Here is a 14,524-nt window from a genome sequence, read left to right on the forward strand (position 1 = left end):
GTTGCATTCCTGCAGTCTTCGTTTTAAGCAGCTTACTTTGACTTATATCAGGGGCCAGGAGAGGGCAGTATAACACATGCATATTGAGTAAAGAATGTTTTACGTAGTAAAGACTTTGCTGTGCTGCAATACCTATTCTGCTTGAGAACTAAAAGGAATATAAATAGGTAATAATTCATGCCATGTTGTCAGAAGCCTGGCTAAAAGATGTCTTCTGGCTAGTATGGGTGTCGAAATCATTTCTCAGTCTTAGTTATTAGGACAGTAGGACAATAGTGATGGGTTTGGTGGGTAGTCTGAAACAGTAAAATACATGAAAAGGCAGAAATAAAATCACTTATTCCAATATGATTCCGTATGTCTTTGTGTGTAGAGTGGTAAAAAGGAGGCAGCTGCTATGTATAGTCTCAAGAGTTTAAATGCCATCTCTACCATTTATGCAAATATTTATGTATGTGAGTGTTTAAAATTTTTAAGTTGAGATATAATTTATATACCATAAGATTCTTTCAAATATACTGAAAATTAAATATTTTAGTATATTCATGAATATCCAGACATTTTCAAATTAAACGACAGGAAGGAAGTACTTTTTTTTTTTTTTTTTTTCTTTCAGTAACTTGCCCATAATTCACATGAGAAGGTATAAAGGCCTTTTTTTTTTTCTGCCCCCTTCTTACACATATTTAAACTGTAGTTGTAGCTTGAATCCAAACAGAATATAAAACGAACAGCTAGTTCAAACCCCGAGAGTCTCAGTTCTACATTCGGGTCACCAGGTAGTTTTTTAAGATAATTTTAGGAAAATATACTGCTTTTAAGGTTCATGACACCTTTATGAAATCTTTGGACAGTTATTTGTTTTATGTGATTTATCAATTTTCCCCTTAAAATATAAGGTCAACAGTAGTTATGAATTAGTTAATACATTTTGAAAATCTGGAACTCTTAAGATTGGTCATTCAGACAGTTTAGGTCCTAAACAGGAATTTTATTCATTTGTTTCCTGCCTTTAATTAAGGAGATGCTCTCATTTTTTAAGGTTAACACCTAAAATTGGTTTTCCCTGGAGTGAAATCAGAAATATTTCATTTAATGACAAAAAATTTGTTATAAAGCCAATCGACAAAAAGGCACCTGTAAGTAATTTCTTTAATGTTTTGTGTATTAACTGTTTAGCATCTGCTACTTGCCCATGATATCACTTGAAGAATAACAGTGTTCATTTATTAAAATGCTTCTGAGGAACACTCTCTTTCCATAGGTCGGCTTTCCCAGTGACGAAATAATATATGTTAATAAAAATTCAGAGCTTTAATTTTTTAAAGTAAGATGTAAATATTAGAATTTTATTTTATTTGAGATTCAGTTATAAATGGGCAATATTTATTAGGCTAATGAAAACATCACCATTCCTAAGAAGCAGTTTTAAAGCATTTCTTCATTGGTGACTAGAATTTAGTAGAGGTAGCCCTGTTCTAAATTAACTTCGTTTATACATTTTTGCTTTATGAGCTTTGTATTTTTGTATCTTGAAACTTTTAACTTAAGAAATCTTTTCATTTAAATAGATTTTTAAAGTTCCTCTAATGTCAAGTATACTCTAGTATCCTAACCCTGTTAGTTATTGGAAAGATAAAAGTAAGGAGAACAGGCTGGGTGCAATGGTTCAGGCCCATAATCCCAGCACTTTGGGAGGCTTGAGAGTGGCAGATCACCTGAGGTGAGGAGTTCGAGACCAGCCTGGCCAACGTGGTAAAACCTCATCTCTACTGAAAATACAAATATTAGCCAGATGTAGTGGCGCATGCCTGTAGTCCCAGCTACTCGGGAGGCTGAGGCATGAGAATTGCTTGAACCCCAGAGGCAGAGGTTGGAGTGCACTGAGATTGCACCACTGCGCTCCAGCCTGGGTGACAGTGAGATTCTGTCTCAAAAAAAACAAACCAAAAAAAAAAACCAATTCTAGGTTAAAAAAAACTCTACAGCCATGAACGAAGAACCAATTTTGACATTAATGGCAAATGGCGTATAAGGAACAGGTACTCATAGTTACTTTGGAGAACGAAAAGGAATAAATGACATTTAATGTATTGCAAGGATAAGAATATTAGCCTCTTCACAAAACTAGTAGGATATGAAAAGGTGAGGAACCAGTTACGTGAAAGTATGTCATACACACTGGGAGTTATGAAATTGTATGATTTCTTGATTTCTAAACTATATGTAATATGACATTAAAGTTCATACCTCATGTTAAAATTTAGTACAGATTGTTCTGAGAGACAGTATCCTTCAGGAAGATTTTAAATTCAGAATACTTTATGTTTAGGATTTTGTTTTTTATGCACCTCGTCTGAGAATCAATAAGCGGATTTTGGCCTTATGTATGGGAAACCATGAACTATACATGCGAAGAAGGAAGCCTGATACTATTGAAGTTCAACAGATGAAGGCTCAGGCTAGGGAGGAGAAACATCAGAAGCAGTTGGAAAGGTATGGAGTTTTTGACCTTTCACTTTTAATTGATAGGAGTAAACTATCTAAAATTTAAGACTGCTCAGCTTTTTAAATGTACCTTAAATTTGTATTTTTTAGTATTTTCATTATATTAAAATTCAAAGACAGTACTATCACTCTATCCTTTAACACAAGTATGTATACTTTTCAAGTTAGAAATCTTTGACAGATATCTTGGAGAAAATAGCTTTTTGTGACTCATTTCTTGCTTTTCACTGATAGACATTGTTTTAGGTATAGTAGTTTGAAATTTTCAAAATTGTTTTACTTGTGACTTGTATTTCTTAATTTTTTCAGGGTAAGAGTGTGCTGAATATTTAACTTTGAAACAATGTCAGTGACATTGTAGAACACAACTGAAATGTCCAAGTAGGGTAACGTCAGTACTCCCTGCCAAAGACCCTCATCTTTTTAACTCTGTTTCTCTTAGACTTAAAAAGGAAACAGTTAAATATATTAGATTGATAATTTTTAAAATTGAATGATAGTGAATAAAATTCATATCAACCCTGGAATCAGATTACTGGGTCCAGTAACATTTATTCCCAAATCTGGTTTTAGATTAATTTCAACTTTGTGCTTTATTGAAAAAATTTAGAGGCCAAACTAAAGTTAACCTGTATTGCATAAATCTTTATGGAACAACGTGATAGTTTTAGAAATAGAGTAGGTCCTTAAAAAAAATTGAAGAGCCCTAAACATACATATTTTAAATATTGGATATAAGGTACTTTGTATCTAGTAATTAAGGAAGCCATCTGCTAGATACCATTTTGCTACTATATTTTTAGGTTTTATATTGAATGATTTTTTTTTCTTATTCAACAACTGTTCTGTGGAATTAAGAGATTTTATTGATTTTTACCTATTTTGTAATATTAACTCAAATTATCTGCCTTAGAGAAGTTAACCACATAACAAAACATTTTTTATATGGGTATGAAGCTTGTCAGTAATTACTGATCCCACTATTAAAGATACTAAGTTGGTGAGCTGAGCATGGTGGCATGTGCCTGTAGTCCCAGTTGCTTGGGAGGCTGAGGCAGGAGGATTGCTTGAGCACAGGAGTTTGAAGACAATTGGGGCAACAGGCAACATGCAACATAGTAAGATCCTTTCTCTTAAAAAAAAAAAAAAAAAAGGCAATGAGTTGGGTTGTTAACTTTGACGGGCTCTGGCCTTTTTTATTGTGGTCATGTGCTTTAGCATTACATTGTGGTTCTAATCTTAAATGCTTTTTAAAAATACTCTTTATTGGGCTTTACTTTCTATACAGTACATTCTTATCCATCATAGCCTTGCATTTGCTCTGTCAAAGGGAAGACTTCTTTTAGTTTCTACTTAATTTTTTTTTTTTTTTAAGTAGAGACGAAGTTTCTCCATGTTGGTCAGACTGGTCTCGAACTCCTGACCTTGTGATCTGCCTGCCTCGACCTCCCAAAGTGCCGGGATTACAGGCGGGAGCCACCGCGTCCAGCCAGTTTCTACTTAATTTTTAAAAATCATCTTAAAGCTTTCACTGTCTCTTTAAGGTCTTCTAGCATGAGATAAATGAGGAATTACTTTTTGTACAGTTCCTGTATCTCATACTCATCACTCTGTATTATGCCTAACTGTTCTGCTCATTCATAATGTTGGTATGTTATTTACATTCTCAACTTACTATATTTATATGTCCTCTATTTCATGGCTTATAGAGGAGTACTGTATGGCTTCTAGTACAGGTAGTGTGTTTACTTAGTATCATTTGGTAATGGTGCTATATTTTAGTTACTCTAAGGCTTAGATGGAAGTGGAAGACTTAAGGTTCTTTCTTGGCACGATAATCCATAGCCCTGATAAATGTTAGCGTTCTTCATTAGTAAGCATTTATTGGCTGCTTTATACTCAGTTGCAATTCAGTAACTTTTATTCAGTTTGAATGCCTAGGAGATACATTATTCTGGTCACCTAGGAATTTGCAGTCTTTCAGAAATGACATGCTGAGTCATTTATTCCCTGCTTTATGGGTCAGAGAGAGAGAAATGGCAACTGTATGTGTGGAAACAATTTGGATTAAGCCCACTGGCAAAGTAGCCAGCAGACATACCTGGGAGAATGCTCAGAGGTATGCTGCCTGTGCTGGTAGACTCTCTTGGGGAAGAACAATAGTTGGGAAAGAGTAGCAAAGAGACCTCTTTCCCTACAATACTTTGGTATATTTGGCTATATTTATTCCCTATAATTTTCATAACTTTGGGGGTTTTTTTGGCAATGAAAATGACCTTATACACGATGGGTGGTTATTACATGTAGTCTTTGCTCTTAAATTATTTGCATCCAAATTGAATTATGACTCATAATTTTGCACGTTTTGTATGGCTAAAATTGTTTCTACATGTAAAAACTGAAAGCCCCAAGTTTACAGTTTAGAGTTACATACCCAGGCACCAATTGTAGGTTAGCTGTGGGAGATTCTGCATCAAGGCTGGCTAGTGTCATACAAAGAACACAGGCTTTGGAACTAGATAAATCTGAGTTGACTACTCTCCTAACACTCATCAAACAGGTAATTTTGAGCCTGTGTTTCCTTGCTGTTGATATGAAAATAATATTTTTACCTTCAAGGGTTTTCGTAAGAAAGCATGACAGTGGTATACAGGCATTTAGCAAAGTACCCGATATAATAAAAAGTAGACATTATAGTAATTCCTAATATTATTATAAACTAAGTTGGATATGTTTTAATATTCACGGAAGAAAATGTAATTGAACCCGCTTGATCTTTAAAAGGAAGGTATTCTAAAGTAATTTTTTGCATGTTAATACAAGGAATAATAGTTTATTAATGTTATTTATGTCCTTGAAATAGAACAACTGCGTTGAAATGAGTGTTTTCAAACCCAAACTCCAAATAAAAATATCCTCATCTATTGGTAGAATAATCACAAAAGACTTTGTGAGGAAAGTGGGACTAAGGCTTGAAGGTTAGAGAGAGGGAGAGATATGTTCAGAAGAAGCAGCCAGTATAGATGAATATGTAGAGATAAAAATATTTGTGATGTGCCTATGGGCCAGTGAGGTCCTCTCAAATGAACAGCATTTGGGGGAGCAGCAAGATTTTCTTGTTTTGTAAAGGAGACAAGACAGGCCTACAAAAACTAGGTATCACTGAGTAATGTAAAGGGTTGAAGGCATTTGAATTATTTGAATGAAGTGTTGGCTGGAGATGGCTATAGTCAGGGTAGGATTCTTGTAAAATGTGAGATACGAGCCTCACAGAGTACAGTAAACTACAACATGTTTTAAATATTATTATCAGGTTAAGTATCTGCTATATACTTACTGCATTTTTCAATAGGAAGACCATTCACCACCCCCTCCCAATCCCAACTTGCATGTGGCCAGATTATCTTGATTCTCTTTTTGTGCTTCCATATCTCCTTCACCTCCATCCCTGAAGAACAAATGAAACATCAATAGGGAAAAGGTAAATAAAACCAGCACATCCATCTCCAGAAAGGGCCATATATGCCAAAGCTGGATCTGAGAGGCTCTTAGTTGGTGGAATATGATGGTAGCCTTCTGGTTGAGATCTGGTTTGCAGTGTAAGTCCTCGAGAATTGTCTTGGGACTTTGGGAAAGGAGTAGGGGGAAGATAGTTGGCTTGGGAACTGTGGCAGAACTGTATGTGATTGCATAGAGGCTGGGGGAGTGGTTGGGTAGTCTAATCAACATCCTAGGGTGGCAGACAACCTGGCATGGAAAAGAATAGCTTTTGGCCATACTAGCAATTACTTGAAAAGTACTGTGCTTTTGCTTCTTTAGCTTTCATACAAAGCCTGATGTTTTAGCTATCTGAAGAATACAGAAAGGTCAGCAGCCGCTGTGGGGGCCACCGGGCCTTTCTTTTGCCCGGAGAGATTGGGAAACACAAACTTTCCCTTAAACTCATGTCTTTGAGAAGTGTGGAAGCTTGTAACTCCTTAAATCTCTTTGCCTGTATATGCTTTATCAATTGAAATAGGATGAAGAGAAAGAGGTGAATGTCCTGCAGAGTAAGCCCAAGTACTGGGGTTAGGAATAGTTATTGGCTCTTCCTCCTTGCTGTTGAGAAAGTACCTCATAGGCATAGGGAACTACAGAACAGAGATGGAGCTTCCCTTGCATGAATGACCACCAGGCCCTAGTTTTTTTGTTTTTTATTTGGTAGGGTCTTGCTCAGTTGCCTGCCAGGCTGGAGCACAGTGGCGTGATCATAGCTCACTGCAACGTTGACCTCCTGGGCACAAGTGATCCTCCCATCTTTGCCTCCTGAGTAACCAGGACTATGGGTACACACCACCATGCCTGGCTAATTTTTTATTCTTATTTTTAGAAGAGATGAGGTCTCGCTATGTTGCCCTGGTCTTGAACTCCTAACCTCAAGCAGTCTTCCTACCTTTGCCTCCCGGTGTGGTGGGATCTTAGGCATGAACCACCATGCCCAGCCCCTCTAGATTCCTAAATGGTGGGAGGATTCATTAAACTAGCAGTGAGGTGTGGTGACCCTTCATGTTTTGACTTGGTGCACTAGGAGGTCACCATCAGTGTCTGACCTCTTGCTGACTTGTGACACCTCTATTTGTTTGCCCCAAAGGGGAGCTCTCTTTCTGTTTTAGGGGCAAATGGGTATCTAGGAGCTGCAGGAATTTTAAAATTTAGGTTTATAAATAAGGGAGAAATCTTTGATAGCAAAACTTTGCTGATAAGTTTATCAGAGACTACAACTTGAGAAACTACAGGGTTTTGTGCTTGAAATTCAGAATTGACAGCAGCTGGCAATGCTGTCTTTTTGTGGAACATTAAAGCATACTCAGGTAAGTTTCAGAGATGGAATCATAATTGATTTTTTAAGTTATTAAAGTAGTGATTTGAATATTGATTCAACTTAAGTAAACAATATTGTCTGATAAGAGTTTCCCCATGTGACTTTCATTTCTATTTATATTTTTGGCCCCCAACATAGATTCTGACCCATGGTAGTCTCTTGGTAGATGTTTGATGAATGAATTTGGCAGTATTATTTAAAAGAAACACTCTCATCAGGCCCGTGGCAGATGCAGCTAAATGATCAAGGCATTTTTCCCACTGAGCTCTGATGATATTTTTTAAGATCATTAGCCACCTACTATCATTCTAATGGAATTGTGAAAGGAAGTGAAATTGATTTGTCATCTTGTATCTAGGCATAAATGGGTACTACCCAAGAAACTAACTTGGATTAATTCGTTTTTAATGATTGAAAATTGTTGCCCTCCCTGTTGTAAGATACATGCCTTTGTTTGCTCCCTTCAGTCCTTTATTATTTCCCCAGTGGAGGGCTCCTGTTAATCTAAAGATGGCATTTTTGGGGGGCATGGCAACTGTGTGGTTAACTCTTTTGGTGCTGACATTTAATTTGTTGTCAGAGTTCATCCCATATGCAAATGGTAAATCTAATTTTTCCCCCACTAAAGTGTGCCATATAAGCATGTTCTATACATAGGGATATATTTGACAGTTATACTTTACTAGCAGTTTTGTAAACTCATCCTTTGAAGATGTTCCTAAATGTCTTTAAGTTTTTAATATTTTTAAAAAATAGTCTCAGTGGTCTTTATCGTGAACCCACAATAAGTAATACATTGGAACCCAGCACATTATATACATACATGAGTGTATGTATGTTGTAGTCCTGTACTTTTAACTATATATACTATTTTGAACACAAGTATAATACAATGAAAACTCTGTTAAAATATTTATGCTGTCGTTTCTTCTTAGTCGATTCAGTTAGTTCTTAGGGTTCACGTGAATAATATTTCCAGTTATTACTATTTTATTTCAATAGTTTTTGGAGTGTAGGTGGCTTTTGGTTACATGAATGGGTTCTATCATGGTGAATTCTGAGATTTTAGCGCACCTGTAACTTGAGCAGTGTACACTATACCCAATATGTAGTCTTTTGTCCCTCACCCCACTCCCAACCATTCCCTCTCAAGTCCCCAAAGTTGATTATATTACTCTGTCTTTGCATCCTCATAGCTTTGCTTCCACTTTATAAGTGAGAACATATGGCATTTGTGTGTTCTGAGTTACTTCACTTAGAATCATGGCCTTCACTTTCATCCAAGTTGCTGCAGAAGACATTATTTTGTTCCTTTTTATGGCAGAGTAGTATTCCATCACATGAATAATATTTCTATTAGTTTGTAACAGCAATTGCAATTCCTTTTAAGGGCACAATTAGAGAATGAAAAGAAGAAAAGAGAAATAGCAGAAAAGGAAAAGGAAAGAATAGAACGTGAAAAGGAAGAGCTAATGGAACGTCTGAAGCAAATTGAAGAGCAGACAATTAAAGCCCAGAAAGGTAAAAGCTTCTTTTTGAGAATGGATTAAAATTATTATTGCTCTGTTGTCAGATAGTGGTATTTTTTTTACTACTCTTACACCTTATTTGTTATATAGGACAATTGTGTATTTAATTGCCAAATTAATACTTAGTAGAATCACTTCATAAACATGTTTCACGAAGACAGATTCATTTAATATAGTGCTGATGTTTCTCTTAAACACGCAAATATTTTCTTAGTTTTTTATTTTAAACATGCAAATATTTTTCATATGTATTCTTAAATAATTGTAAATGGCTGTATATATGGGCTCTATAAACAGAAAACACATATCCAATACATTATGGCCTTTAAACAAAAATATGCAATGCTTTATGGCTGTATAAATAAGGCATTTAAGTAATTTAAAGTAATTTAAGCTATTCTGACTATATGAACTTTTTTGGAACTCATTTCCTAAAAAGGTTTTATTTTATTCTACTAGAAAATACACAACACAGAGATGTGTTTTTTTGTTTGTTTGTTTTTGGTAATATGTTTGGAAGAACTTACTTCTTAGGCAATATATAACCAAAGTGCTACTGTATATAGAAAGGATACACTGGATTTATAATATGTGGTTTATATTAAGTAACTTTAGGATATACTACTTTCACTCAGCAAATAGTGGAGAAAGCAAGAAAAAAAAGTATTGCATGAATAAAATGTTTTTCTCTTCTCTAAGCAGCAAGCTCTCAGAGGTAACATGAAGTCTACACTATTTATAAAAGCTCTATTTAATAACCTGCTTTCCTGCAGTTGGTAAAACAAGCTATTCAGTTCTGTTGGAAATAGCCAACACGGATTGAATATCCCTTGTTTAATGCTTGGGAACAGAAGTATTCCAATTTTGGGATGTTTGCATTGTCCTATTGAGCATTTCAAATCTGAAAATCCAAAATCTCAGCTTTTTTTTTTGAGAGACACAGTCTTGCTCTGTCATCCGTGCTGAAGTACAGTGGCGTGATCTCGGCTCGCTGCAACCCTGCCTTCCGGGTTCAAGCTGTTCTCCTGCCTGAGCCTCCCAAGTAGCTGGTATTACAGGCATACTCCACCAGGCCCAGCTAATTTTTGTATTTTTAGTAGAGAGAGGGTTTCGCCATGTTGGCCAGACTGGTCTTGACCTCCTGACTTCAAGTGATCCACCGCCTAGGCCTCCTAAAGTATTGGGATTACAGGCGTGGGCCACCGTGCGTGACCCTGGGCATTTTCTTTGAATGTCATGTTGGTGCTTAAAAAGTTTTAGATTGGGCTGGGCGCGGTGGCTCAAGCCTGTAATCCCAGCACTTTGGGAGGCCGAGACGGGCGGATCACGAGGTCAGGAGATCGAGACCATCCTGGCTAACACTGTGAAACCCCGTCTCTACTAAAAAAATTACAAAAAACTAGCCGGGCGAGGTGGCGGGCTCCTGTAGTCCCAGCTACTGGGAGGCTGAGGCAGGAGAATGGCGTAAACCCGGGAGGCGGAGCTTGCAGTGAGCTGAGAACCGGCCACTGCACTCCAGCCCGGGCGACAGAGCGAGACTCCGTCTCAAAAAAAAAAAAGTTTTAGATTTTGGAGCATTTCAGATTTCAGATTTTTTGGATTAGGGATACTCAGTCTTTAGTCTTATTTAAGATATATTTTGATTTCTAACACCAGCCTGCTGTGGTGGAGACATACTCTTGAGCAATGAGTAGAATGATTGTAAGGGAGAGTAGCTAGAGGGGAAAGCCACAAAAATTGCTATAAATGCACAAGCTGACTGATCATTTCAATTCCAAGAGAATTAGAAAAATACTTCTAGGAGAATAAATAGTTAGTAATAACCTAGGTTTTATTCTCACTCATTGGAAGACTCATTTCTCAGAGCCATGAAAGCCCTAGAAACTAATTCAGCTCAATGCCCAAGGGTAGTAAAGCATTTGTTTTCAAACCACAACTCAGGGGCAGAACTCGTTTCCTGAATTGCACTTGGTGCTGTTTCTGCCACCCTAGGTACCTTTTTAAAAAAAAATCGATCAGAAAAGACATTTATGAAGTGTTCCTACTTTGTGCTGCATTCTAGGAATACGAAGATTTAGCATAGATGGGAGTAAAGCCTGTAATTGACAGAAATACATACATAAACATATTAATAAAGTGAGATAATGTGTGCTAAGTGCCATGTGAATAGTATAGGCAATGCTCCTAGAGGAAGAATGCTGTAAAAAATGTGGATTGTACTGAAGTATGTTAAAGTTTAAAAACATTACTGATCTGATTTTAAAGAAAATATTAAATCATGGCACTTTATCATTGATATGTTTTCTGGAGAAAATAGCTATTTACTAAATCTTTCAATCTCATTTAGGGTATATAATAAAAATGTTAATGATTTACAAGTTAAGAAGCACTAGAGAATATAAAGAAGAAAGAATAGAAGAAAGAATATAGAGCATTCCTACCAAGATAATTTCAAATCAGTCATCTTAAGGCAAAGGACATCCAATTTTTAAAAAATTTCTTCTAATAAAGCTTGCCCAGGCTGTCCTAAAGTCTGCACGATTGTCTTGTAATTTATGCTAATTCTCATACAAATTCAGTAACTTTGGCCATATCTAAGTCGTGATTTAATAGACCAATTTGTAATTTTTTATTTAAGAAGAAACTTTTTTATACTTACTGTAATTTTATTTAAATTTTTAAATTTGAAGTCATTATTTTAAGTGAATCATTAATTAATGATTAATCAGGGTCTCATAATTAATCAGGGTCTTTTTCTGTTGCACAGGGTGGAGTGCAGTGGTGTGATCAAGGCTTACTATAGCCTCAAACTCCTGGGCTCAAGTGATTCTCCTGCATTGGTGTCCCAAAGTGCTGGGATTATAGGCATGAGCCATTGCACCCAGCCTTATAGTTGTATTTTTTAAAAAGCAAAAATTTGGCCAGGCGTGGTGTCTCATGCCTGTAATCCCAGCACTGTAGGAGACTGAGGCGGGCAGATCACTTGAAGTCAGGAGTTCAAGACCAGCCTGGCCAACATGGTGAAACCCCATCTCTACTGAAAATACAAAATTAGTGGGTGTCTGTAATCCCAGCTACTAGGGAGGCTGAGGCAGGAGAATCACTTGAACCCAGGAGGCAGAGTTGGCAGTGAGCCAAGACTGCACTACTGCACTTCTGCCTGGATGACAGAACAAGACTGTCTCCAAAAAAAAAATCATTGAATAGAGAGAGAGTAATATACATATTTCTCAAGTATGAGGCTCAATTTTTACAAAGTGAATTTATTCCTGTAAGTGCCCTGAACATGATAGAGAAATTATCTGCCCTCAGAGTCTCCTTTTCTCTTTTTCTTTTAACCTCAAATGTGATTTCTGTCATTCTGACTTATACCATCATATAGAGCTTAGTTTTGTTTATCGTTTTCTAATAGCTTTGTTGAGATATAGCTTATAATTTACATACCATGTAATTACCCATTTGAAGTATGCAGTTTAAGGGTTTTAAGGGTTTTTAATGTATTCACAAAGTTGTACAGCTATCACTGTAGTCAATTTTAGAACATTTTCATTATTCCAAAAAGAAATCCCATACCCATTAGCAGTCTCTCCCATTTCTTCTCAATACCCCTTCCCTTTGCTCTAGACAACCACTAATCTTTCTCTAAAGACTTGTCTGTTCTAGACAATCATATGAATGGAATCATGCAAAATGTGATCTTTTGTGACTGGCTTCTTTTGTTTAATATAACATTTTAAAGGTTCGTTCATATTGTGGCATTTATCAGCACTCCACTCTATTTTTCTTTTTTTTTTTTTGAGACGGAGTCTCGCTCTGTTGCCCCAGGTTAGAGTGCAAAATGGCGTGATCTCGGCTCACTGCAACCTCCACCTCCCAGGTTCAAGCAATTCTTCTGCCTCAGCCTCCTGAGTAGCTGGAATTACAGGCACCTGCCACCACACCCAGCTAATTTTTGTATATTTAGTAGAGACGGAGTTTCACCATGTTGGTCAGGCTGGTCTCGAACTCATTTTATGGATATGGTATATTTTATTTATTTGTTTGAAATCTGGTGTTTTTGATTGTTTCCACTATTTGACTAAGGTGACTAATGCTGTTATGAACATTTGTTGTGTAGGTTTTTGTTTTTCATATGTCTTCGTTTCTTTCGGGTGTATACCGAAGGAGTGGAATTGCTGGGTCATGAGATAACTGTGTTTAACTTTTTGAGGAACTGCCACATTGGTTTCTAAAGTGACTGTACCATATTACATGCCCACCAGCAAGTTTGATTTCTCCACATTTCACCAATACTTGTTAATGTTTGTCTTCTGGGTTATAGTAATCTTATTGGGTGTGAAGTGGTATCTTAGTTTTTATTGCATATCTCTAATACCTGGTGACATTGAGTGTCTTTCCATGTGCTTTTTGGACATGCATATTGCATGTGTCCCTTTTGTTTTGTTTTTTTCTGAGACAGTGTCTTGCTCTGTCACGCAGGCTGGAGTGCAGTGGCATGATCCCAGTTCACTGCAGCCTCAGTCTCCGAGGTTCAAGCAATTCCCATGCCTCAGCCTCCCGAGTAGCTGGGATTACAGGTGTGCACCACCACGCTCGGCTAATTTTTATATTTTTAGTAGAGACAGGGTTATACCTTGTTGGCCAGGCTGGTCTCCAACTCCTGGCCTTAAGCGATCTGCCTGCCTTGGCCTCTGAAATTGCTGGATTACAGGCCTGAGCCACTGTACCCAGCCATGGATCAGTTTTTATTCCTGTTACTAATGATTGAAAGTACGTTTCCTCTATGCCCTTACCACTTGTTCCACTAGTTTATTGTTAGGGTTTGGTTTTGTAAGCCATTCTGGTGCATATATAGTGAATATACAGGTTGAGTAACCCTTATCTGAAATACTTGGGACCAGAGGTGTTTTAGATTTCAGGTTTCTTTTTTTTTTTTTTTTTTAAATTTGGGAATATTTGCATTATACTTACTGGTTAAGCATCCCTCATTCAAGATTCCAAAATCTGAAATGCTGTCAGTAAGCATTCCCTTTGAGTGTCATGCAAATGCTCAAAAAATTTAGGATTTTGGAGTAATTTGGAGTTCAGATTTTTGGATTAGGATACTTTGTCTGTAGTTATTTTCTTGATTACCAGTGATGATAAGTATGTCATGCTTTTCAGACCACAAGGTCTCTGTCCCAACTATTCAGCTCTACTATTGCAGTGTGAAAGCAGCCGTGTACTATAATACCTAAACAAATGAGGGTGGCTATGTTCCAGTAAAACTTAATTTACCAAAAAAAAAAGCATTAGATTGGGTTTACTCCATGAGCCATAGTTTGCTGACTCCTGTATTAACTCAGTTAATTGGAGAGGAAACAGCAGAAACCATTTATGGAATATATGACTGTTAAAAACCTTCCTTTTTTAGAAGAGACTAGAGTAGACCTGATGTTTTCAGAGTTCATTTTAAATGTTTTTTAAAACTTACACTTTTTTTTTTTTTTTTTTGAGACGGAGTCTCGCTCTGTCGCCCAGGCTGGAGTGCAGTGGCCGGATCTCAGCTCACTGCAAGCTCCGCCTCCCGGGTTCACGCCATTCTCCTGCCTCAGCCTCCTGAGTAGCTGGGACTACAGGCGCCCGC

General features: G+C 37.0%; 1 protein-coding gene across 4 annotated transcripts in view; it reads left to right on the plus strand.

The window, feature by feature from the left end:
* The window catches only part of RDX (radixin), a 94,388-nt gene that overhangs the window by 40,011 nt on the left and 39,853 nt on the right, over positions 1-14,524 (plus strand). For all 4 annotated transcript variants that reach the window (XM_017883249.1, XM_017883247.1, XM_017883248.1 and 1 more), the window contains 3 exons: positions 1,043-1,139; positions 2,333-2,496; positions 8,760-8,890. In XM_017883249.1, coding sequence (XP_017738738.1) covers positions 1,043-1,139; positions 2,333-2,496; positions 8,760-8,890 — 392 coding nt within the window. The remainder of the gene's footprint in view (positions 1-1,042; positions 1,140-2,332; positions 2,497-8,759; positions 8,891-14,524) is intronic.

Source organism: Rhinopithecus bieti, unplaced genomic scaffold, assembly GCF_001698545.2.
Source record: "Rhinopithecus bieti isolate Rb0 unplaced genomic scaffold, ASM169854v2 scaffold_11964, whole genome shotgun sequence".
In the NCBI taxonomy this organism is placed as follows: domain Eukaryota; kingdom Metazoa; phylum Chordata; class Mammalia; order Primates; family Cercopithecidae; genus Rhinopithecus; species Rhinopithecus bieti.